This window comes from Acanthochromis polyacanthus, chromosome 1, assembly GCF_021347895.1.
Source record: "Acanthochromis polyacanthus isolate Apoly-LR-REF ecotype Palm Island chromosome 1, KAUST_Apoly_ChrSc, whole genome shotgun sequence".
NCBI classification, from domain to species: Eukaryota; Metazoa; Chordata; class Actinopteri; family Pomacentridae; genus Acanthochromis; species Acanthochromis polyacanthus.
This window is the reverse complement of record NC_067113.1, coordinates 37,985,217-38,011,800: the sequence shown is the minus strand read 5'-3', so window position 1 is coordinate 38,011,800 and position 26,584 is coordinate 37,985,217. Positions and strand designations below refer to the sequence as shown.

The 26,584-nt window shown below is 42.0% G+C and overlaps 1 protein-coding gene and 1 long non-coding RNA gene across 5 annotated transcripts in view; both read left to right on the top strand.

Moving 5' to 3' along the window:
- The first annotated feature begins 7,344 nt into the window (after window positions 1–7,344).
- Window positions 7,345–26,584, top strand: part of LOC110964052 (PHD finger protein 21B) — a 33,915-nt gene continuing 14,675 nt past the window's right edge. The window contains exons 1-3 of one of the 4 annotated variants that reach the window (XM_051952202.1): window positions 7,345–7,542; window positions 18,130–18,174; window positions 20,043–20,261. In XM_051952202.1, coding sequence (XP_051808162.1) covers window positions 7,489–7,542; window positions 18,130–18,174; window positions 20,043–20,261 — 318 coding nt within the window. In that variant the 5' untranslated portion in view covers window positions 7,345–7,488. Of the gene's footprint in view, window positions 7,899–18,129; window positions 18,175–20,039; window positions 20,262–26,584 lie in introns of all 4 variants that reach the window. The other 3 variants (XM_022212642.2, XM_051952210.1, XM_022212643.2) reach the window with 3 other exon arrangements.
- LOC127535256 (uncharacterized) lies at window positions 10,618–14,861 on the top strand. The gene is made up of 3 exons (XR_007944092.1): window positions 10,618–11,097; window positions 11,295–14,723; window positions 14,800–14,861. It is a non-coding gene; the product is annotated as an uncharacterized LOC127535256 (long non-coding RNA).

Here is a 26,584-nt window from a genome sequence, read left to right as displayed (position 1 = left end):
TGGGGCAGCAGATGGCTCATCTCCAGCTTCAGCTCTGCCAAACAGGAACAGGTGCTGCAGAAGAAGAAGCCGGGGCCTGGAGGCAGCAGGAGACCCTGACCAGCTGGCAGCAGAACATGGAAAGACTTGGCAGTAGAAAAAAGAGAAACCGAAGCAGGCTGACGGAGGCCGGCCGCCTTTAAAGCCTTTTCCATGAAAACACTTGAGAGCAGCTGCTTCATATCAAACCCACGTTTCACTTCCTGCTTCAGACAGTTCAGCTTCTGAACAGCTTCTAGGGTTAAAGTTAATCGCTGCAACAGAAAAAGAGTCATATGTTTATGGAAACCATCCTGACAATGTCAGCGGGAGTGAAGGAAACATTTCAATGTTCTCTGCTGTGGTTAGCTTAGCTTAGCATAAAGAAGCTGTTAGCATCTCTGCAGCTCCACACTGACATGTTTAATTATGACTGGCTCTGTAAAGTAGCTGCTCAGTGAATGAAAGGAGACCGAGTGTTTGATCGCTGCAGCTTCCTTCAGCTCATCCCCCTGAGATCACTGGTCCTGGATCAGCAGGAGGCCAGAGAGCCGATCAGTTATTGATCAGCAGCCGTGAAGAGATGTTTAACAGCAGAGATGAGCTGAGAAGATGCAGCACCAACACACACAACAAAACAACACACAAACACACGACCGACACTTCTAGAACCACACAGTTTGTAACAGCACATGGACCCTACTGGGCAGCCTGACATTCATTCCATATATTTATTGACATCCAGCTGTTCATTCATTCACTCATCAGATATTGATTCACTCACTTTTAGAAATTACTCTGTAGCAATAGGAATTGCTTATGTGTTGTTTGTTGCTACCCGGACGCAACTGAGTGACGCATCTGATGAGAAATGTGCCCGCTGAGTTGTGTAGCTGCAGTTAAATAAAAGTTCCCTGTGAGGGTAATGCTCAGCCGTCCAGTTTGTATAGTCAGTGTGAGACAGAACAAGCTGTAACACTCTTCCACATGTGTTGTATTCACTTATCTATCTCATCATTTATTTTTCATAATAGGTTTCAGGAGATGAGGAGTAAGATGTTTCTAAGATTTACAGAAAAATGGTCTGTTGATATTTGGTATAAACCAAAGTTATGAAGTTACTGTCTTATAAAAGACAGATACAGTGTGGAACCTGATGTTAAGTTAATTGAAGTAAAAGACAGAGATCCCTGAGTGCTCTGCTGTGCTCAGGAACGTTTGCTTTAGAGACTGGAGGTTTGAATGCTGCTCCATGAGAAGGACAGGCTTGTTTGCTGTGTAATTTAGGAGATGCTGACAATCAGGTTCATTTTGTGTTTTACTGTCCTTAAACGAAGATGTAAGAGAGGTACTTTTCAGTAAGATGTCCTCTGTTATTTTGATTTCTTTTGGTTGGATGACCATGAAAAATTAGAGTTGTTTTAGAAGAGGGAACCCTTTTCATGGCAAAATTTTTTGTCAGGCCTGGGATAAAAGGCACCATGTTTAAGGACGAAGCAGCAGAATACTGTGTTGTTTTGATGTATCGTTGCAGTGCTGGTAATACTGGTGTCTCGTAAACCCATGAGGGTTGGGCAACACTTAGTGCATGACACAAAAATAAAGATATCACTTAATCATTACTTCGTTGTTTGACTCGTTTGGTTGTATACTGATTGATTGATTGATTGGACAGTAAACGTTGTGCTTTCTGAATGCACTCTGGCTGCAGGTCTGTCCTGATGAACTGTGGCTGTAATTAATGTAATCAGATTAAACCATTGCTGGTCTTTATTTCATGGATGTTTCTAATCAGACCTCCGCGTCCGTTAGACTCCAGCTAACGAAGCCTTAACGAGGCTGAATTAATTGACTGCTGTGAACGGTAATTAGTGCAGTGACAAATTAAAGGAAGCAGAGCCGATGCTTCCTAACGATCCTACAAACCGTTCCATCCTCAGATAGTTTAATGCTCCTGGATGTCTTTAAGGTGGACTTCTGTCCAGACAGAAAACCTGAAGGTCTTCTAGTGGAGGAGGAACACCATAACTTTACTTTTTAAATAGTTGTAATTTCTCATTAAAACTTCTGTCAGTTTATCAAACAAGAAATCAGCAAAGTTAATTTACTGTAAGAAACTTAAATTTTTCACTTTTAGAATCATTCATTGGTTCATAAAACGCTGATCCTTAGAAACTGATCTGTAGAATCTGATCTTCTACAGATCGACTCCGTGCTCCTCAGTTCTGTGAAGTGAACGTTTGTTTCTCTGATGTTTGGCTCCTTCATGCTGGGCTGATCTCTGGTCCTCCAGAAACATCTTCTGATTACTACCAGGTTGGTTTAACTGACTTCAGAACAGTCAGACTGGGACAACTGAATGCTGCTGATTGATAATTTATCCCTGATAGAGATCAGAGGTGGAGCTGTCTGATTTACTGAATTGGTTTAAAAAATCAACAGAATCAACTGTTGTTACTGTCAGAGTGTCAGATTATCACAGAAATAAACATAAAAACAGAAAGAATAGTATGACTTTTGAGCCTTCCAACCTGCCCTCCAGCAGTAATCCAGAAGTTATCTGAATTCAAAAACTGTTTTGATGTGTCTTTCTTTCAGAAAAATGAACAAATCTGAGATTAAAATTCAGACTTTTTATTAAATCACTTTATTCTACATGGCTCATTTAAAATCTCCAAAATAAACTGTTTGGTCTAATTACATCCAGCAGAACCAGAACTTCCTCCTGGTTCTGGTTCTCCAGGAACAGAATCAGCTGAGACCAAAACATTCAGAGAGTTTCAGGCTGAACTGCAGGCAGTGTTCCTCAGAGAGACTGAGAGGAAAAACCACTAATAAACTCAGCAGAAACAGGAACAGAGGAGCAGGTTGTGGAGATCCATTCAGCATGGAGGAACATCTACAGATGGTGAGCAGAGTAGAGAGGAAACGTCTGGAGAGGTTGATTATTTCTGGTGAATCAAACTTCTCTGTGTCTCTTTGTGGTTTTTATGCCTCTTATTGTGATTGTTTTGTGTCACTGTGATTGTTGTCTGTCCTCTGTGTTGTACTTCTTGTAGTCATGCTACATATTTTGTCACTGTTTTGGTCCTGTAGTGTTAGTGTCTCATTACAGTTGGTCAGTTGTCTTTGTTTTCAGCCTTTGTGTTGTTGGTCTGTGTGTGTGTGCAATTGTGTGTTGTGTTGTGTGTACTAGCACACTTCCAGCAGCTCCCCGGGCCTCTCCACTCTCTCAGGCCGCTCAGGGTTACCGGCGGCAGGCTACAGACGGAGACTTTCCACTGAGCCGTGAAAATAAGGAGCGGTGGGGGAAGCGCTTGCTAACGTAACTTTACCGGAGCCTTCGGTACCGGGAATAAAGTCGGTAATACAGTGAGCAGTGTTTCCTCCGGTGCTGCTTTCCGCTCCGCCGCTACCACTAGCTTCACGGCTAACTTACCGCCGAACTCCCCCGCCGCCATTTTGTATTTGTTTAAAGGCTGGAAGTTGTTAAGTGTAAATTCACTAACTGCCATTTCAGCTTTTCATCAACTCTCACCGCTGCAGACCCGCCTCCCGCTGTCTCCACCACCGTCAGTGGCTCTCACTCCTGGCACTCTGCAGTTACAACTCCTCATTGGCTCACTTTCCCGCCCCTGTCGCCTCCTGCGAACAGTTTCGACCAATCACCGCTCGTATTTTGTCCAGTGGGCGGGCTCAGCAGCAGAGATGGAGGTGGAGGTCAGACAGAAAATGGAGAAACAGAAGAAATAGAAACCTGAGAAATAGAGTCTTATTTATGGAGAAATATAGTCTGATTTATGGATAAATAGTCTAACTTTGGAACAAACTGTCTTGTTTTACCTGTCAGTGGTTAAAAGCTGCAGATCTGTGGATGTTTTTTTCTTCTTCTATTTGTGCTGTTTTCCGTCTGAGAAGCTGCTGACTGAAACAGGAACAATCCTCCATGTTAAAGATTTTACTGTTTAGTTCTACATTAAAATCACTTTCTGAAGAATAAAACAGTCTGAGAAAAATCTAAATGAAAACGTTGCCCAGAGATGTTCTTAGGATTTAATCAGACTTTCTGTTCCAATAAATCACAGGAGAAATATATGTTTTTATTAATGCTATTAGCTTTAATTTTAGTCACTGAACCTTTAAATATTCCAGCAGAAGAGATCCCAGATTAAAACTTAATCCAGGCAGTCACAAAACAACCACAAAAAGACACAAAACCATCACAAAAGACACAACACAGCCACAAAAAACACAAAACAACCACAAAAGACACAAAAAATCATAAAAATACACAACACAAACACAAAAACACAACACAACCACAAAAAGACACAAAACAATCATTAAAAATACACAACACAACCACAAAAAGACACAACACAACCATAAAAAACACAACACGATCACAAAATACACAAAACAACCACAAAACACAAAACAACCACAAAAAGACACAAAACAATCACAAAAATACACAACACAACCACAAAAACACAACACGATCACAAAAATAACAAAACAACCACAAAAACACAAAACAACCACAAAAAGACACAAAACAATCACAAAAATACACAAACTGACAACAGAGACAAACGTTCACTGTCAAAATGACATAAAATGTGACTCTTACTGGGCATAACAGTGAGTTTGACATTATATCTGCATTAGCGTTTTATTTAAAGAGTTTAATTGAAATATACAAAAAGATGCCTCAACAGAACAAAACTAAGAACAAACCAGCGACAGAAATGACATTAAGAAGCAGAAATCAGCATGCAGACGTCAGGAAGCAGCTCTGGATTGCTGGAACGGCTCTTTTCTGGACATGTTTCTCGTAAATCTGTTATTCTTTAACCACATGGTGTTTCCACTTTCCATCTTATTTCCTCTGCAGCTGTCCGAGGCTGTTCCCATGTCTTTTTTTTTAACCGCTTCTTAATACTCTAAATGTAAATGTGCTGGACTGTGACAAACAGTTTGTCCCCAAAGAGGCTTACTTGCAGACCAGGACACTTTTCATTCTAATTTCATATTCCAAGACTTTTCTCCAGAAAGTAGAGAAATAATGCAGAACTACGACTGAGCTGCTTCTGTTCAAACATTTAATGACTCTTTGGGTTACAACAGGGGTGTTACACTCTCATAAAGTTCTTCTCATTCTCATTCTCTCATCTCATTCTCATTCTCATTCTGTCATTCTTATTCTCATTCTCATTCTCAAACTCATTTTAGTTTAGGGGCCACATTCAGCCCAGTTTCATCTCCAGTGGGCCAGACCAGTAAACTTACAGCATAAAACCGATAAATAACCACAACTCCTATTTTTTCTCTTGTTTTTGTGCAAAAATTACATTCTGAAAATAGTCTCATATAAGGACTATCTTTTTACAAAACATCATGAACAACCTGAAATTTCTTAAGAAAAGTAAGTTCAATCCCAGCAACATTCAGCCTCCGTTTATCATTTCCACATTTAGTCATCTGGAACTGATGTTATAGTATTTTATTTTTAAAAAGACAAAAAACACCCAATAAAACAAGACAAAATATTACAAAAATGAGACACAAAACAACAAGAAATGAGACAAATGACACAAAACAAAAAAAATTGACAAAAAAGTTTCAACGTGCCAAAACTGGACGAACAAATGACAAAAAATGTGAAACAAGACAACAAAAATGATGCAGAAAACCAAGAACAAAGCAAAACACAAAATGAAACAAAAGGAAACACAAATGGACAAACACAAGAAACAAAACGACAAAAATGTGAGAAAAACAATAAAATCAGACAAAAACAACAAAATAAGACAAAATATTGCAAAAATTAGACACAAAACAACAAAAGAACCTGTCATGGTCTAGAAATGATTCTAAATTTATAGTTTTACTAATTTACAATCTGCTGTTAATGTCTTCTCTGGAGTTTTTACACTTTGAGGGCCGGATTGGACCCTCTGGAGGACCGCTTTTGGTCCACGGGCCTCATGTTGGACAGCTCTGGATAACAATATAATGAGAGGTATTTAGATTTTAATTTAACAAATGAACTCTGGAAAAGTTTGTGTTCATGTTCTACTTTTGTTCCTCAGTAACTGGAATATGAAGTGTTCTGTGTTCTTTTCAGCACCAGTGTTCCCTAAAACACGTTTAAAGTCACTGTGAGATGAAGGTTCTGAGCTGTTTTGGATTTAGTCTGCTGAGGATCTCATAGTTTTATATAACTTCATATTTTTTTGTCCTGAAAACATGGACAAATAAAAGTGAAGGTACTGTTCTGACGTTTAGCGCTGAATGAATCAGTGTTTTTCCTAAAGGCCTACAGAGTTTTATTTGGATTATAAATAGTTTTAAATAGAAAATGACTGACTAAAGTGAAGACAGTCATAGTTTACTCCCTAATGAGGATGTGAGTTTGTTATTACAGATGTAGGATTCAGACGTCTTGGAGCAGAGCGACATGAAAAATAACTCAGACTGTGATCTTAGTGGAAATGATCATTTAATTTCATTTCCAGTGAGAAGTCGATTGTTTGGTTCTCTGTTCTTTTGTGCTTTGTGTTGTTGTCTGTTTGTATGAAGTCTGTTGGACAGATAAAGTCTGACTGATTGATTTATCATAAATATTAGCTCATGTCATGTTTTCATTTTCATGTTTGTGGGTTTTCTCTTGGTTCTATTGATAATGTTTGGATTAACTGCTTAGTCAAAGTTTTACTATTGAGGTTATATTGGAAAATAGGATGAGATATGCACTGTCAACTTACACTTTAGCTGTAGAAAACCAACAATAGATTAATATTTCAGTGTATTTAGACCTCTGTCATCACCTTGTCTTTGTGTAGTTAGTTGTCAGTTTTGGATAATCACATGAGAGAATCAGGGTTAATGTAGACTTTAGCTGCACATAAGCTGTCTGTCTTTAATATTCTACTTTTATCAGACCTCTACAGTCCCTCTGTGTTGGGTAGTTGTAGTTTTTTGTCAGAAAATGTGTAAAAACAAGACTTTAGGCAGAAACTGGCTGGAGCTGCCCTGCTCTCTGCGCATGCTCAGTGTGCTCTCTGAGCTCCATCCGGGAACTTCAGAATTACCATTGACAGCCGAAGCGCAACTTTTCCCCAGGCAAAGTGAAATCAAGCCGCGGACTCGGACAAAATATAGTCCCCGTTTTTCAACTTAAATTTACCGAAAGAAAAGCGAACCCACCGCCCGGTAGGACCCGTCGACGCTCAACCGAACCCCGGAGAGGACCCGTGCCAGGCCCGAGCTCCGTCCGCCCGGTTTGGAGCACTTTTGGAGACGGGCGGAAAGTGTTGTGATGAGTCCTGGTCGGTAAAAGAAGCGAGAACTTGCTGCTCAGTCGGAGTCTTTCAATTGTTATTGTCGCTTTTAAAAAAGCTTTAATTCACTTAAAGTTCGGCTCCGCGGCGCTCAAAGTGCCAGAAAAGTGTTTCCTCGGAGAACATGGAAGTCCAGGGCCTGCAAGAGGCGCTCCAAGTGGAGATCCAATGTCATCAGGTAAGTGAAACATCGTGTTGTTGGAGAGAGTGAGCCGGAGGAGAGGAGGCAGCTGACGGGGAACTATGCGACATGTCGCCGGCTACCGTCCTCTGGTCACCCGCCGCCTCCTCCGGGGCTCATTGTGTGACTTTTAGCGGCACTTTGAGCATCTTGTCGCGGCTTTTGGCTCTTTGTCGCGGCAGGAATCGGACGATAATGCGGCGCTGCTGCTGTGAGTCGATCCGGACGCGACCTGAATATTTATGAGCAGCTGCGATCATCGCCGCTTTGTTTCCTCCCGGAAAACTTGAGACTTTTCTGGATCCCGGTTCTCCTCCAGCCGACTAGTTGCACCGATGAAGCAGGAGCCGCAGGTAAAGCTCCGGGGTTCTCCGGCGGACTGTGGACAAACTTTACCGGGGTTAATATGTCTGTTAGCCGGCTGCTCTTTATTTCTCAGCTCCGTCATATTGCTGAAGTTTCTCGGTGTCACAAAGCAGGAGCCTGTCCTCCCAGAGCCCGGCTGGCCGGGCTCCAGAAGGATGGAGCTCCAGGAGGAGAGACCCCCCGGGGCTGCTGTGGCCGCTGAGGATGCTCCTCTCTGGGCTGGAGGCTGTTAGCTCCGCCGCCCAGCTGCTGCTCTAAAGTTGTGTAATGTTGAAAAATGTTAGCGTCCATTTTGAGCAGGTCGACATGTTTCTGTGGGGTCGTAGAGCAGCTAAATGCCGCTAACCAGCTGCTGCTGGAGCCTGGCTGCCGGTTAAAGCAGCTCAACTAGTCGTTTATTGAGTCTTCAGGATGTTTTTTGTCTCTTTTTTAGCAGCTTTTCTTACTTTATCTTCTGCTGCTGTTATTTCTGAGTGTCACGTGACCGCAGCGCCGTCGCTCATTGGCTGCTCTCCGCTCTCTTACTACCAGCTCCGCCGTCCTGCGTTAACTTTGAGACGGCCTGATGCTGCGCTCAGAGCCGCTGGATGCTGCGGGCTGCCGGCCGGAGGCTGCTTCAGCACCGCGGTCAGCTCCTCACATCCCGGCGGGGCGGAGCGGGGGAGGGTCTGAGAGAGCCGCTCGGTGGGTTAATGTGGACAGTCGGAGGCCTGATCGATGCATTTCTGGAGGAATGCAGCAGCTGATCAGATGTTGTTGTGTTTCAGGTTGTAGTGGAAGCTTCCATTTTGGAGCAAGGGGAGGCTGGTTAGTATGGAGGGAAGTCTGCAGAGTTGGATGCAGGAGGAGGTGATGGAGATGGGGGAGGTGATGGAGGAGGGAGGAGGTGATGGGGGGAGGGGAGGTCCATTCATGCTAACATTTCCATTTTGATTGCTTTGATGCTGTTTTTGGTTGGAGGGGGAGGGGAGCAGCAGCCATGTTTAATCACATCCTCAGTGTTCAGTCTGACCTTTACTGCAGTTATACTCACTGATACTGCAGTTATACTCACTGATACTGCAGTTATACTCACTGATACTGCAGTTATACTCACTGATACTGCAGTTATACTCACTGATACTACAGTTATACTCACTGATACTACAGTTATACTCACTGATACTACAGTTATACTCACTGATACTGCAGTTATACTCACTGATACTACAGTTATACTCACTGATACTGCAGTTATACTCACTGATACTGCAGTTATACTCACTGATACTGCAGTTATACTCACTGATACTACAGTTATACTCACTGATACTGCAGTTATACTCACTGATACTACAGTTATACTCACTGATACTGCAGTTATACTCACTGATACTACAGTTATACTCACTGATACTGCAGTTATACTCACTGATACTACAGTTATACTCACTGATACTGCAGTTATACTCACTGATACTACAGTTATACTCACTAATACTACAGTTATACTCACTGATACTGCAGTTATACTCACTGATACTGCAGTTATACTCACTGATACTACAGTTATACTCACTAATACTACAGTTATACTCAATGATAATGCAGTTATACTGACTGCTATTTCAGAGATTAAACTGTTTTTCAGAGTTAACTCCAGTAAATAATCAGATTTCCTTTTCCTTCTGTCTGCTCTTTGTCCTCCCGTTCCTCGGTTTATTTCTTCTTCTGTATTCTGAGAGCTGATGGAGTCAGCTGGACGGCGGCCGCTAACCGCTCCGTCCGTTGCTCACCTGGCCAGGGAGCCGTGGTGCATGCTGGGAAACACCTGCGTCCCATCAGCAGAAAGTGAAGCAGTGGATTCAGAGACATGAAGCCTCCTCAGATCCCTGGGATAAAGTCCTGTCTCTACACCTCCACCACTCCGTTAAACATTAAGTCGATTCTCACTGATGGAGGAAAACAATGAATTCATCAAATAGAGGAGCAGGAAACCTCTGAGACAAAAAACTAGTTCATTATTTAGCTGTCAGAGTTGTTTTTCTTCTTCCTTCTGGAGCTGGACAGATTCTCCATGAACAGAATGTCCTGACACCTGTAGATACACCTGTAGGTTAGCTCTACCTGCTGAACACCTGTAGAGGATTAAAATGATGGATGTAGATGTTGGTGATTGGTTAAAATACTTCCTGGTTAGCCGTTTATTTAGCTGTATACTATTCCACTTTGAGGATCGCTGTTTTGCTCCCTGTGATGGCGTCTTTCTGTGTTTTTTATTTCCTTATGTTCTTGTTTTGGCTGTAAACTAGATTTCTAAGCTGAACGAGGCTTTCAGGGTCAGATCCATGAATAAGAGATAAACAGAAGTGAAATCGTCCTCATTGAACACAACGAAGCTCCTAAACTCAGTAGCAACACAACCCTTTACCCACAATCCCCCTGTACAGCATCCTGACCCCTGATTGGCTGATTTAACGCCTCGTTATGGAGATCGGAACGGGCAAAAGCATCAGATTATTTATTACTTTCTCCAGCTGTCGGTAGGTCTGCTCTAGAACTTTCCCCAGCTGTCGGTAGGTCTGCTCTAGAACTTTCCCCAGTTGTCGGTAGGTCTGCTCTAGAACTTTCTCCAGCTGTCGGTAGGTCTGCTCTAGAACTTTCCCCAGCTGTCGGTAGGTCTGCTCTAGAACTTTCTCCAGCTGTCGGTAGGTCTGCTCTAGAACTTTGTCCAGTTGTCCGTAGGTCTACTCTAGAACTTTCTCCAGCTGTCGGAAGGTCTACTCTAGAACTTTCTCCAGCTGTCGGAAGGTCTACTCTAGAACTTTCTCCAGCTGTCGGTAGGTCTGCTCTAGAACTTTCCCCAGCTGTCGGTAGGTCTGCTCTAGAACTTTCTCCAGTTGTCGGTAGGTCTGCTCTAGAACTTTCCCCAGCTGTCGGTAGGTCTGCTCTAGAACTTTCCCCAGTTGTCGGTAGTTCTGCTCTAGAACTTTCTCCAGTTGTCGGTAGGTCTGCTCTAGTACTTTCCCCAGCTGTCGGTAGGTCTACTCTAGAACTTTCTCCAGCTGTCGGTAGGTCTGCTCTAGAACTTTCCCCAGCTGTCGGTAGGTCTGCTCTAGTACTTTCCCCAGCTGTCGGTAGGTCTACTCTAGAACTTTCTCCAGCTGTCGGTAGGTCTGCTCTAGAACTTTCTCCAGCTGTCGGTAGGTCTGCTCTAGAACTTTGTCCAGTTGTCCGTAGGTCTGCTCTAGAACTTTCTCCAGATGTCAGTAGGTCTGCTCTAGAACTTTCTCCAGTTGTTGGTAGGTCTACTCTAGAATTTTCTCCAGCTGTCGGTAGGTCTACTCTAGAACTTTCTCCAGCTGTCAGTAGTCTGCTCTAGAACTTTCTCCAGCTGTCGGAAGGTCTACTCTAGAACTTTCTCCAGCTGTCGGTAGGTCTACTCTAGAACTTTCTCCAGCTGTCGGTAGGTCTACTCTAGAACTTTCTACAGTTATCGGTAGGTCTACTCTAGAACTTTCTCCAGCTGTCGGAAGGTCTACTCTGGAACTTTCTCCAGCTGTCGGTAGGTCTACTCTAGAACCTTCTCCAGGGGATGTTCTCCTTTCCTGCTTCCAGTCTTTAAGTTTAGTCTCACTTAGAACATTCCAGGTCCTTGAAGTCCACAGAGGAGGGTCTAGATTTATCACTTTTTGATGGAGTTTTCCAGAACTTCATCAGTCCAGGAGATAGAATCAAGACATTTAGGAGGAAAAACACATCTGAGTTCTGGTAAAAACGGACCCTAGATCAGTTTATATCCATCCAGGAGTCTCAGTCTGAACACTGGCCCTGGTCTGTGATCGGAACCATTTTATTCTATTATTTTATTCAATTGTTGACTCATTTTCAAGCAATTTAGGACAATTTTGCATTTCATTTTCAGCTAATTTCTTGGATCATTTTTGAGTCTTTTTCTCAAATTTTGAGTTATTTTCTTTAATTTCGGAAGCATCTTGGACTAATTTTGTGTCATTCTGCAAACCTTCAGTCAGTTTGGATCATATTTAAGTCTTTTTTTTGGTGAATTCTGATTCATTTTGGACAATTTTCTGGTCCTTTTCAATCAGTTTTCTGTCAGACTTGATCTTTTCTTGTCATTTTGATCATTTTTGAGTCATTTAGGACAGATGTCATGTTATGTAGGTGTGTAGGTCCAGGTGTGTAGAAGGATGCTGTTTTTGTGTGATGAGCTGTTGGGTGGACTCCTCTCCATCTATCTGATCTCCTCCATAGATCTGATGGTGTCTCCAGGCGTCGCTGTTTTAGTGCCAATAGAAGCTTTAGATCCTTTAATCAACACCACTGTTATTATGCTGTACAGAATCAATCAATCAATCAATCAATCAATCAAACAAACAGTTCTGTAGTGATGATCCAGCTGTTCTTCAGCTGCATCCAGAGAATCAAAAATATAGTTCTCTTCAGTTCTCACTGATCCTGAAGACGTAAAGTTAAAAAGAGAAACCAGAGACGTTTGAGTCTCCTGAAAGTATCAGTCCTTTCTCTGCGGTTCTGTTAGTTTATCAGTTTTAGTTGTAGTTTATTTATATTCTGCAGTTTTCTGTCCTTTTTAAATGTAGTTCTGGCTGTTCTGTCTCTGTGTGCAGACTAGGATGTATTATGGGATGCATGCAGTGAAAAATGAAGCCCAGTGAAGGAAAAGGCAGTAGCAGCAGCTCAGGACATGAAACGTTTGATCAGACAGAAGAATCACGTGGAGTTGCCTGGAAACTAAAGCAGAGCGGAAACAGCAGGAGAACGTCTGAATGTTTTCACTGAGTGGCCTTGAATGGATCCTGGTACTGGTTCTCCTCATCAAACACTCAGCAGGTTTCTGGTGGTCACCATGGGAACATGTAGGGAACATAATTGGAACATATAGTGGACATATCGGGAACATAACGGGAACATATAGGGAACATAATGGAAACATATAGTGGACATATAGGGAACATAACGGGAACATATAGGGAACATAACGGGAACATATAGTGAACATAACGGGAACATATAGTGAACATAACGGGAACATATAGTGGACATATAGGGAACATAACGGGAACATATAGGGAACATAACGGGAACATATAGTGGACATATAGGGAACATAACGGGAACATATAGGGAACATAACGGGAACATATAGTGGACATATAGGGAACATAACGGGAACATATAGGGAACATAACGGGAACATATAGTGGACATATAGGGAACATAACGGGAACATATAGGGAACATAACGGGAACATATAGTGAACATAACGGGAACATAACGGGAACATATAGTGAACATAACGGGAACATATAGTGGACATATAGGGAACATAACGGGAACATATAGGGAACATAACGGGAACATATAGTGGACATATAGGGAACATAACGGGAACATATAGGGAACATAACGGGAACATATAGTGGACATATAGGGAACATAACGGTAACATATAGGGAACATAACGGGAACATATAGGGAACATAACGGGAACATATAGTGGACATATAGGGAACATAACGGGAACATATAGGGAACATAACGGGAACATATAGTGGACATATAGGGAACATAACGGGAACATATAGGGAACATAACGGGAACATATAGTGGACATATAGGGAACATAACGGGAACATATAGGGAACATAACGGGAACATATAGTGGACATATAGGGAACATAACGGGAACATAACGGGAACATAACGGGAACATATAGTGGACATATAGGGAACATAACGGGAACATATAGGGAACATAACGGGAACATATAGTGGACATATAGGGAACATAACGGGAACATATAGGGAACATATAGGGAACATAACGGGAACATATAGTGGACATATAGGGAACATCTAGGGAACATATAGGGAACATAACGGGAACATATAGGGAACATAACGGGAACATATAGTGGACATATAGGGAACATAACGGGAACATATAGTGGACATATAGGGAACATATAGGGAACATATAGGGAACATATAGGGAACATAACGGGAACATAACGGGAACATAACAGGAACATAACAGGAACATAAAGGGAACATGTAGGGGACATGTAGCAATAAAAACTGATTGTTCACCTGAATCATTGTGTGACTTTCTTTACTTTTATGAAGCCAGCATGTTTTCCAGTCTTCCACTTCCTTCCTGAATCTTCTGATGAGTTCTTCTGTTTGAATCTCAGCTGCTTCACATCTAGCTGAGTTTGGTTTGTTGTTTCTGAGAGCTGCTCTTCAGGAACAGAGAAGATGTTTTCTGCTTTTTATTTCAGCTGCACGTGAATGCATCAGAACTCAGGGAGGAGGAGCTCTGAGAGGCTTCACTGTCTCCATGGCAACAGGCTGACGGGGCTTATGGGAGATGTAGTGTTTGAAATGAACCAAACAGTGGTTGAAGCATGAGGACTCCTTGCTAGTGTGGTTCTGAGGAGGTCTGAAGGTTCTGAGGAGGTCTGATGGTTCTGAGGGGGTCTGATGGTTCTGAGGAGGTCTGAAGGTTCTGAGGAGGTCTGATGGTTCTGAGGGGGTCTGATGGTTCTGAGGAGGTCTGAAGGTTCTGAGGGGGTCTGATGGTTCGGAGGAGGTCTGAAGGTTCTGAGGGGGTCTGATGGTTCGGAGGGGGTCTGATGGTTCGGAGGAGGTCTGAAGGTTCGGAGGAGATCTGATGGTTCGGAGGAGGTCTGAAGGTTCGGAGGAGGTCTGAAGGTTTGGAGGAGGTCTGAAGGTTCTGATGAGGTCTGATGGTTCTGATGAGGTCTGATGGTTCGGAGGAGGTCTGAAGGTTCTGAGGGGGTCTGATGGTTCTGAGGGGGTCTGATGGTTCTGAGGAGGTCTGAAGGTTCTGAGGAGGTCTGAAGGTTCGGAGGAGGTCTGAAGGTTCGGAGGAGGTCTGAAGGTTCGGAGGAGATCTGATGGTTCGGAGGAGGTCTGAAGGTTCGGAGGAGGTCTGAAGGTTCTGATGAGGTCTGAAGGTTCTGATGAGGTCTGATGGTTCTGATGAGGTCTGATGGTTCGGAGGAGGTCTGAAGGTTCGGAGGAGGTCTGAAGGTTCGGAGGAGGTCTGAAGGTTCGGATGAGGTCTGATGGTTCTGAGGAGGTCTGAAGGTTCTGAGGAGGTTCAGGTTGATTTTAAAGCTGTTTTTCTCCTCTTCTTAAATGTTTTCAGATTAATTTTCTCGGCTTATCAGAAGCAGCAGCAGACAAACAAAGATGCGGACAAACAGCAAAGCAATTAAAACTACAAGTGTTTGGACAGAGAGGCTGAGATGAAGCTGATGGTTTATTTTCTTTCTCCTCAGGCGTCGTCGTGCTGAACGGATAAATGAAGCCGTTATTGAGGGAGTTGCTGCCTTCAGGCTCCGTTCTGAGTTCCAGCTGATTAATCTGCTGAATGGAAATAATGACCGGGTTCCTCTGAACGTCGCTCCACCTGAGCTCAGAGGAAGAAAAGCCTGTGTTTGTTCCAGCCTTCATGGAACAGGAGTTCTTAAAAGAAGCTAGTTTCCGTAGCAACATGCCAAATATAACAAGGCCTGAGCTCAGAAAATAAAGAGACGCTGCCGACGCTCAGAGACACGGAGAAGCTGGAATACAGCGAGAAATAAACCGGCTGGGTGTTTACAGGTCTAAAACCAGTTTAAACCAGTCTACACCTCGTCTAAAACTAGTATAAACTAGTCTAAAATTACTCTCAAACCAGCTGGGTGTTTACAGGTCTAAAACCAGTATAAACCAGTCTGAACCAGTCTAAAGCTCATATAACCTTGGCGATATCAGTCTAAAATGGGTCTAAAACTGGTCTACACCAGTCTAAACCAATCTGAAACCAGTATTAGCCAGTCAAAACTGGTTTAGATTGGAACATGTTGGTTTCTGTCTGGACAGTTTCCAGTTGGTTCCTTTTAGTTTCTGTTGGTTCCCGTTGGTATCCTGATGGTCCCTGTTGATGTCCTGTTGGTGTCCTGTTGGTGTCCTGTTGGAATCCTGTTGGTTCCTGTTGGTATCCTGTTGGTTCCTGTTGGTATCCTGTTGGTTCCTGTTGGTTCCTGCTGGTATCCTGTTGGTTCCTGTTGGTTCCTGTTGGTTCCTGTTGGTGTCCTGTTGGTGTCCTGTTGGTGTCCTGTTGGTATCCTGTTGGTATCCTGTTGGTTCCTGTTGGTGTCCTGTTGGTATCCTGTTGGTTCCTGTTGGTGTCCTGTTGGTATCCTGTTGGTATCCTGTTGGTATCCTGTTGGTTCCTGTTGGTGTCCTGTTGGTATCCTGTTGGTTCCTGTTGGTATCCTGTTGGTATCCTGTTGGTTCCTGTTGGTTCCTGTTGGTATCCTGTTGGTATCCTGTTGGTATCCTGTTGGTTCCTGTTGGTTCCTGTTGGTGTCCTGTTGGTGTCCTGTTGGTGTCCTGTTGGTATCCTGTTGGTATCCTGTTGGTATCCTGTTGGTATCCTGTTGGTTCCTGTTGGTTCCTGTTGGTGTCTTGTTGGTGTCCTGTTGGTGTCCTGTTGGTGTCCTGTTGGAATCCTGTTGGTTCCTGTTGGTTCCTGCTGGTATCCTGTTGGTTCCTGCTGGTATCCTGTTGGTTCCTGTTGGTATCCTGTTGGTTCCTGTTGGTGTCCTGTTGGTTCCTGTTGGTATCCTGTTGGTTCCTGTTGGTGTCCTGTTGATTCTTGTTGGTTCCTGTTGGGTTGCTGTTTGTTCCTGTTGGTGTCCTGTTGGTTCCTGTTGGTGTCCTGTTGGGTTGCTGTTTGTTCCTGTTGGTTCCTGTTGGTGTCCTGTTGGTGTCCTGTTGGTTCCTGTTGGTGTCCTGTTGGTTCCTGTTGGTGTCCTGTTGGTTCCCGTTGGTGTCCTGTTGGTTCCTGTTGGTTCCTGTTGGTTCCAATATGTTTCTGCTGGTTTGATGCTGCTGAATGTGACAATAAGATTCAGTGTCTTTGTGTGAAAAGGAGAAACTCTGTGAAGCAGAGCTCTACCGAGTCAGAACATTGCTTCTGCAGTAGAACTGAGTGTTGCTTTGGGAGAACTGGAGGAACGTTATGTTCTGGAAGATTACAGGAGATGATCAAAGACTTCCAGTTGGAAAGAATGAGAAGCCTGAAGGCCTGATTTCAGTCAGAAAGCTTCAGACGGATTGAATAAATTTACACAGAGAAAGTCTTTGTATGAAACGCTGGTGTTGTTCCAGGAACCTTTGGATCCGTTCAGCGTTTCTGTGGAACCGAACAGTTCAAAGCTGCAGCCGCCGTCTCACAGCGAACACAGAAACGTAATGATGTAACGCAGCAGAAAACTGTGAAACACTCTGAGAGAATCACTGCAGGATTCAGGTTTTATAACCAGCTGCTAACAGACAGTCAGAGGTTTGACGTTAGAACCGTTAGAACTGGAGCTGGAGGCCATGGATTGACATCAAAACATCTGTGGGGCTGAAAATCCAGAGGAGAAAACAGAGTAAAGTCCAGTTCATTCTGTGGAGCTAAATGTGAGAACATTTAGTAGCTGTTATGCTAACATTAGCATGGTACAGTTAGCATGCTAACTATTAGCCTGTTAGCTGGAAAACCAGTTTACAACCAGTCTGAATTAGTCTAAACCAGCTGGATGTTTTCAGGTCTAAAACCAGTCTAAAACCACTAGTCTCAGCTGGTGTTGTTTGTGCTTCTGGTGTCCTGTTGGTTCCAGTTAGTTCCTGTTGGTTCCAGATGGTTCCTGTTAGTTCCTGTTGGTTGAGGCTAATGGGACTCAGTAGTCCAAAACCAGTCACATTAAAACCATCCTTAAACCGGTCTAAACCATCCTAAAACCAGTCTAAGTCCAGTCACAAACCTAAAGCTGTTCTAAGAGTTGGGATCTAACGTCAGCAACACATTTGGTTTTTCTGAATCTCAGGATATTTCTGTTAAAATGTTTTTAATTCTGAGACTGAATCTTTGTCTCTGAGTTATTTTAATCTGTTTCAGTCAGATCTTAATTTTAAACCCGATGTTCTTCTGTTCCTCCATCCAGACCTCATATTTATCAGTATTTTATATTCCTCTACAACCAGCATTTATCTCCACTGTGGATTATTTCCTGGACTGATCGATCGATCAGCTGTTATTGATAACCTGCTGGAATGATTCCTTCTGTTCCTTTTTCAAACTCAGACATGAAAACAAGAAGGATTAAATTGTGTTTTTCTTTTCTCTTTTGCAGAATCCCACGTTGTGTAAAGGCCTCAATGAACTCCAGAACGGACAGGTAGGAACCTGGTTCTGTTGGTCTGGACCAGGTTTCTGTTTATTTACATGTTTGTATATTTACATGTTTGTATATTTACAGATGTGGTCATGTGACTGATACATGGAGTCAGAAACCAACAGCTGTTGAATGGATGAACCTTTGAAAGATTCAGGTTGTTAGGGTTCAGACTGTTTAAGCTGGTTTAGAGAAACTGTTAGCTTAGCTTAGCGTAAAGACTGGAAAAAGGTACTGCTAGCTTAGCTTAGCATAAAGGCTGTGAACAGAAACAGTTAGCTTAGCATAAAGGGCAGATAAAAGTACTGCTAGCTTAGCGTAGAATAAAGACTGTAAACAGAGAAACTAGTAGCTTACCTTAGCATAAAGACTGGAAAAAGGTACTGCTAGCTTAGCTTAGCATAAAGACGGGAAACAGAGAAACTGCTAGCTTAGCATAAAGGCTGGATAAAGGTACTGCTAGCTTAGATTAGCATAAAGGCTGTGAACAGAAACTGTTAGCTTAGCATAAAGGCCAAATAAAGGTACTGCTAGCTTAGCATGTTGCTCTCTGGTTGTTTCTTTCTTATTGTCGGCTCTAAAACACTTTCAACTGAACAAAGTGTTGAACTAATTAAGTTTCCATCGACTTCACTGAAACTTGTTTGATGTTTTTCTCTGATTTGTGATGTTTTCAGGCTGATTGGTTTATTGATCATAGAAAAATAAAATTAAAGCTGATTTACTGAAACCTGATGCCAATTTTAAAAAGTTCTGATCTTTAAGTACCTGCAGAATCCAGATCAGTGATCACAGCGACACAGAGAGTATTGATCAGCTGCTGCACGGATCAATAATAATATCAGACCTTCGTTAACTCTCTTGATGCTGCTCAACTCTGGATCCAAACATTTTTATTCCTGATGTCCAGGTTCAATCTGCAGATACTCAGTTTCATTTAATGTTTTTTACAGAAACACGTAGAATAACTGGAATGTTCTGGACATCTGGACTGTTAAACCACCAGCTAAATAAATACGTCTGGATAAATTAAATAAAACGAATGTTTCACAAAGTAAATGTTTATAAAATAAATAAAACGAAAGTTTCATAAAATAAATGTTTATAAAATAAATAAAAAGAATATTTCATAAAATAAGTGTGTTCATAAAATAAATAAAACCAATGTTTCAGAAAATAAATACGTGTTTATAAAATTAATAAAACGAATGTTTCATAAAATAAGTTAGTGTTAAATTAGATATAGGAACAGTTTAGATATAGTTGATGCAGTGATGACAACAGAACTAAACGGAATGAAGCGGTGTTGTTGTTGTTGTTGTTATAATTTTGAGTTGTTGTTGTTGCATTATTGTTGTTGTTGTGTTGTTTGTTTTTATTGTTGTTGCGTTATTGTTGTTGTTGTTATTGTTGCTGTTATTGTGTGGTTGTTGTTGTTGTTGTTGTTGTTGTTAGTGTCCAAGCACTGACAGTGCCGAGTACCGAACCACTCGTTACCACGACGCCAACACCTCTCAGATTGCAGCTAATCAGATTGCATCGTCTGTCAGAGTCCTCGGGACATCCTCCAATCAGGAGGCTCCATCAAGGGATGATTTTAGACACAATAATTGAAAGCTGCTCTGATTGGACCATCAGTCTGACATCAACATTTAATAAGTAGCTAGAGGGCGGACAGGTGTCCCAGGTGTGTCTCAGGTGTTGCTGTTGTGGTCAGACTCTTCTCAGTGACTCCAGCTGCTGATGGCAAATGTAGTTTTAGAAGGAGAGAGTAGTACACACACATCTGTCTGTCCGTCCACCTGTGTGTCTCACCTGTCCGTCCACCTGTGTGTCTCACCTGTCCGTCCACCTGTGTGTCTCCTCAGAAGCTGGCGATCAGAACTTGTCCTGTCGGTTCAACTAAGCCTCTGTCACTCATCAAACCGTCCAATCAGGGCATCTCCATCTCCGTGGTTCCCGCCAAGACTCCCGTCTCCATGGTGACGGCACACATCAACGGACAGAAGGCGGCGAGTTCGGAGCAGACGACCCCGATCAACCTGCAGACGTTCAGCAGCCGGAGAGCCACAGAGCTGCCCCCCTCCCAGGTACGTCACCTGTACTCACCTGTACCTGTTCTGATTGGCTGGTTCATGTCTGTGAACATCAGATCCAGACCTTCCATTATCAGGTGAACAGGGTGTAGTTTTTCACCTGTTCAGGTGAGTGACAGTGAGATTTCAGATAAAAACAGGTGACAACACCTGGAAATGTTAAGAGGTTCAGAACCAGAAGCTTCAGAGAAACAAAGAGGATCAGAAATTAAAGACACTAACGATCAGTTTAATCAGATTGTTCCACCACCAGCTGTAGATGTTCTACTATCAGCTGTAGATGTTCTACCACCAGCTGTAGATGTTCTACCATCAGCTGTAGATGTTCTACCATCAGCTGTTGATGTTCTACTATCAGCTGTTGATGTTCTACCATCAGCTGTAGATGTTCTACTATCAGCTGTAGATGTTCTACCACCAGCTGTAGATGTTCTACTATCAGCTGTAGATGTTCTACCATCAGCTGTTGATGTTCTACTATCAGCTGTTGATGTTCTACCATCAGCTGTTGATGTTCTACCATCAGCTGTAGATGTTCTACCACCAGCTGTAGATGTTCTACTATCAGCTGTAGATGTTCTACCACCAGCTGTAGATGTTCTACCATCAGCTGTAGATGTTCTACCATCAGCTGTTGATGTTCTACCATCAGCTGTAGATGTTCTACCATCAGCTGTTGATGTTCTACCACCAGCTGTTGATGTTCTACCATCAGCTGTAGATGTTCTACCACCAGCTGTAGATGTTCTACCATCAGCTGTAGATGTTCTACCATCAGCTGTTGATGTTCTACCACCAGCTGTAGATGTTCTACCATCAGCTGTTGATGTTCTACCATCAGCTGTTGATGTTCTCCCATCAGCTGTAGATGTTCTCCCATCAGCTGTAGATGTTCTACCATCAGCTGTAGATGTTCTACCATCAGCTGTACATGTTCTACCATCAGCTGTAGATGTTCTACCATCAGCTGTAGATGTTCTACCATCAGCTGTACATGTTCTACCATCAGCTGTAGATGTTCTACCATCAGCTGTAGATGTTCTACCACCAGCTGTAGATGTTCTACCATCAGCTGTACATGTTCTACCATCAGCTGTAGATGTTCTACCATCAGCTGTAGATGTTCTACCATCAGCTGTACATGTTCTACCATCAGCTGTAGATGTTCTACCATCAGCTGTAGATGTTCTACCATCAGCTGTACATGTTCTACCATCAGCTGTTGATGTTCTACCATCAGCTGTTGATGTTCTACCATCAGCTGTACATGTTCTACCATCAGCTGTAGATGTTCTACCACCAGCTGTTGATGTTCTACCATCAGCTGTAGATGTTCTACCATCAGCTGTAGATGTTCTACCACCAGCTGTAGATGTTCTACCATCAGCTGTAGATGTTCTACCATCAGCTGTACATGTTCTACCATCAGCTGTACATGTTCTACCATCAGCTGTAGATGTTCTACCATCAGCTGTAGATGTTCTACCATCAGCTGTAGATGTTCTACCATCAGCTGTAGATGTTCTACCATCAGCTGTAGATGTTCTATCAGCTGTTGATGTTCTACCATCAGCTGTTGATGTTCTACCATCAGCTGTAGATGTTCTACCACCAGCTGTAGATGTTCTACTATCAGCTGTAGATGTTCTACCATCAGCTGTAGATGTTCTACCATCAGCTGTAGATGTTCTACCACCAGCTGTAGATGTTCTACCATCAGCTGTAGATGTTCTACCACCAGCTGTTGATGTTCTACCATCAGCTGTTGATGTTCTACCACCAGCTGTAGATGTTCTACCATCAGCTGTAGATGTTCTACCATCAGCTGTTGATGTTCTACCATCAGCTGTAGATGTTCTACCATCAGCTGTTGATGTTCTACCACCAGCTGTTGATGTTCTACCATCAGCTGTTGATGTTCTACCACCAGCTGTAGATGTTCTACCATCAGCTGTTGATGTTCTCCCATCAGCTGTAGATGTTCTACCATCAGCTGTAGATGTTCTACCATCAGCTGTAGATGTTCTACCATCAGCTGTTGATGTTCTACCATCAGCTGTTGATGTTCTACCACCAGCTGTACATGTTCTACCATCAGCTGTACATGTTCTACCACCAGCTGTTGATGTTCTACCATCAGCTGTAGATGTTCTACCATCAGCTGTAGATGTTCTACCATCAGCTGTACATGTTCTACCATCAGCTGTAGATGTTCTACCACCAGCTGTAGATGTTCTACCACCAGCTGTTGATGTTCTACCATCAGCTGTACATGTTCTACCATCAGCTGTTGATGTTCTACCATCAGCTGTTGATGTTCTACCATCAGCTGTACATGTTCTACCACCAGCTGTTGATGTTCTACCACCAGCTGTTGATGTTCTACCATCAGCTGTACATGTTCTACCATCAGCTATAGATGTTCTACCACCAGCTATAGATGTTCTACCACCAGCTGTACATGTTCTACCATCAGCTGTTGATGTTCTACCATCAGCTGTAGATGTTCTACTATCAGCTGTAGATGTTCTACCATCAGCTGTAGATGTTCTATCAGCTGTTGATGTTCTACCATCAGCTGTAGATGTTCTACCATCAGCTGTACATGTTCTACCATCAGCTGTAGATGTTCTACCATCAGCTGTTGATGTTCTACCATCAGCTGTAGATGTTCTACCATCAGCTGTACATGTTCTACCATCAGCTGTAGATGTTCTACCATCAGCTGTAGATGTTCTACCACCAGCTGTTGATGTTCTACCATCAGCTGTAGATGTTCTACCATCAGCTGTACATGTTCTACCATCAGCTGTTGATGTTCTACCATCAGCTGTTGATGTTCTACCATCAGCTGTACATGTTCTACCACCAGCTGTTGATGTTCTACCACCAGCTGTTGATGTTCTACCATCAGCTGTAGATGTTCTACCATCAGCTATAGATGTTCTACCACCAGCTATAGATGTTCTACCACCAGCTGTTGATGTTCTACCATCAGCTGTAGATGTTCTACTATCAGCTGTAGATGTTCTACTATCAGCTGTAGATGTTCTACCATCAGCTGTAGATGTTCTATCAGCTGTTGATGTTCTACCATCAGCTGTTGATGTTCTACATTCAGCTGTAGATGTTCTACTATCAGCTGTAGATGTTCTACCATCAGCTGTAGATGTTCTACCATCAGCTGTAGATGTTCTACCATCAGCTGTACATGTTCTACCATCAGCTGTAGATGTTCTACTATCAGCTGTAGATGTTCTACCATCAGCTGTAGATGTTCTACCATCAGTTGTACATGTTCTACCATCAGCTGTAGATGTTCTACCATCAGCTGTAGATGTTCTACCACCAGCTGTTGATGTTCTACCATCAGCTGTACATGTTCTACCATCAGCTGTACATGTTCTACCATCAGCTGTTGATGTTCTACCATCAGCTGTTGATGTTCTACCATCAGCTGTTGATGTTCTACCATCAGCTGTACATGTTCTACCACCAGCTGTTGATGTTCTACCACCAGCTGTTGATGTTCTACCACCAGCTGTAGATGTTCTACCACCAGCTGTTGATGTTCTACCATCAGCTGTAGATGTTCTACCATCAGCTGTAGATGTTCTACTATCAGCTGTAGATGTTCTACCATCAGCTGTAGATGTTCTATCAGCTGTTGATGTTCTACCATCAGCTGTAGATGTTCTACTATCAGCTGTTGATGTTCTACCATCAGCTGTTGATGTTCTACCATCAGCTGTTGATGTTCTACATCAGCTGTAGATGTTCTACTATCAGCTGTAGATGTTCTACTATCAGCTGTAGATGTTCTATCAGCTGTTGATGTTCTACCATCAGCTGTTGATGTTCTACCATCAGCTGTTGATGTTCTACCATCAGCTGTTGATGTTCTACCATCAGCTGTTGATGTTCTACCATTAGCTGTACATGTTCTACCACCAGCTGTAGATGTTCCTCTGCTGTATATTCTCATTGTTCTACAGTAGAACACTGCCTGCAGTTCATCAGTCAGGTTGTGTTCTGAGGAACCCTGAGGAGAAGTTGCAGCTCTGAGAAAAGAGGCGGCAATTACCAAAATGAAAGCAGTGCAAGAATTCATGCTGCAGTTTCCATGGTAACCGCTGAGGCCCCTCCCCCAGTAGGATGAAGGTCGGCAGCAGCTTCATCCTTTATTCTGCTCCAGCTGACGTCTGGGGGCCAATCACAGCCCTCCTTCTGAGCGTGCTCAGTGATGCCCGGCTGTGCTCTGATTTATCTGCATCAGTTCTCATCAGTTCCAGGAATTATTCAGTAAAAACCGTCTTGATTCTGTGATTTTTATGTTCAGTGAATATTTTCTGGTTTCTGAAGATCTATAAACTAAATGTTGAGGAAACTGATCCACAGTTTTAGAGACCGAACAGCAGAATACTAATCATGAATCTATTTTCTGTTTGCAGCTTTAATATGGCTGAAAATGAAAGTAAATGAGGATTCTGCATCCAAATCAAGGCTGTGAGGAAAACTTCCAGCTTTTTGTGGAACATTTTAATTTAAAACCTTCATGGCTTTATTCTTTTATTGGTTGATAATGATGTTTTCTAACGGCAAAACCTTCCAACTAATGAACTTCAAACTGCCTAAAAATGATTCAATGTTTGAAAATAAAATAGAATTAAATTCCTCCTCAGGTCATTAAACACAATTTAAAAAAGAATTATGTTCATTATTTATTTCACACTGATTTTCAATGTTGATGGAGATTTTTGGACTAATTTTGGGTCAGTTTGGATTGGTTTTAGATCTGTTTAGAATGGTTTTATATCCGTTTAGAGTGGTTTTAGATCTGTTTAGAATGGTTTTAGATCTGTTTAGAATGGTTTTAGATCCGTTTAGAATGGTTTTAGATCTGTTTAGAATGGTTTTAGATCTGTTTAGAATGGTTTTAGATCCATTTAGAATGGTTTTAGATCTGTTTAGAATGGTTTTATATCTGTTTAGAATGGTTTTAGATCCGTTTAGAATGGTTTTAGATCTGTTTAGAATGGTTTTATATCCGTTTAGAATGGTTTTATATCCGTTTAGAATGCTTTTAGATCCGTTTAGAATGGTTTTAGATCCGTTTAGAATGGTTTTAGATCTGTTTAGAATGGTTTTAGATCCGTTTAGAATGGTTTTAGATCCGTTTAGAATGGTTTTAGATCCGTTTAGAATGGTTTTAGATCTGTTTAGAATGCTTTTAGATCCGTTTAGAATGCTTTTAGATCCGTTTAGAATGGTTTTAGATCCGTTTAGAATGCTTTTAGATCCGTTTAGAATGCTTTTAGATCCGTTTAGAATGCTTTTAGATCCGTTTAGAATGCTTTTAGATCCGTTTAGAATGCTTTTAGATCTGTTTAGAATGGTTTTAGATCCGTTTAGAATGCTTTTAGATCCGTTTAGAATGGTTTTAGATCTGTTTAGAATGGTTTTAGATCTGTTTAGAATGCTTTTAGATCTGTTTAGAATGGTTTTAGATCCGTTTAGAATGGTTTTAGATCCGTTTAGAATGCTTTTAGATCCGTTTAGAATGCTTTTAGATCCGTTTAGAATGGTTTTAGATCCGTTTAGAATGGTTTTAGATCCGTTTAGAATGCTTTTAGATCCGTTTAGAATGGTTTTAGATCCGTTTAGAATGCTTTTAGATCTGTTTAGAATGCTTTTGGATCCGTTTAGAATGCTTTTAGATCCGTTTAGAATGCTTTTAGATCCGTTTAGAATGCTTTTAGATCCGTTTAGAATGCTTTTAGATCTGTTTAGAATGCTTTTGGATCCGTTTAGAATGGTTTTAGATCTGTTTAGAATGGTTTTAGATCCGTTTAGAATGCTTTTAGATCTGTTTAGAATGCTTTTAGATCTGTTTAGAATGGTTTTATATCCGTTTAGAATGCTTTTAGATCTGTTTAGAATGCTTTTAGATCCGTTTAGAATGCTTTTAGATCTGTTTAGAATGCTTTTAGATCTGTTTAGAATGGTTTTATATCCGTTTAGAATGGTTTTAGATCCGTTTAGAATGGTTTTAGATCCGTTTAGAATGCTTTTAGATCTGTTTAGAATGCTTTTAGATCTGTTTAGAATGGTTTTAGATCCGTTTAGAATGGTTTTAGATCCGTTTAGAATGCTTTTAGATCCGTTTAGAATGCTTTTAGATCCGTTTAGAATGCTTTTAGATCCGTTTAGAATGCTTTTAGATCTGTTTAGAATGCTTTTAGATCTGTTTAGAATGCTTTTGGATCCGTTTAGAATGGTTTTAGATCCGTTTAGAATGGTTTTAGATCCGTTTAGAA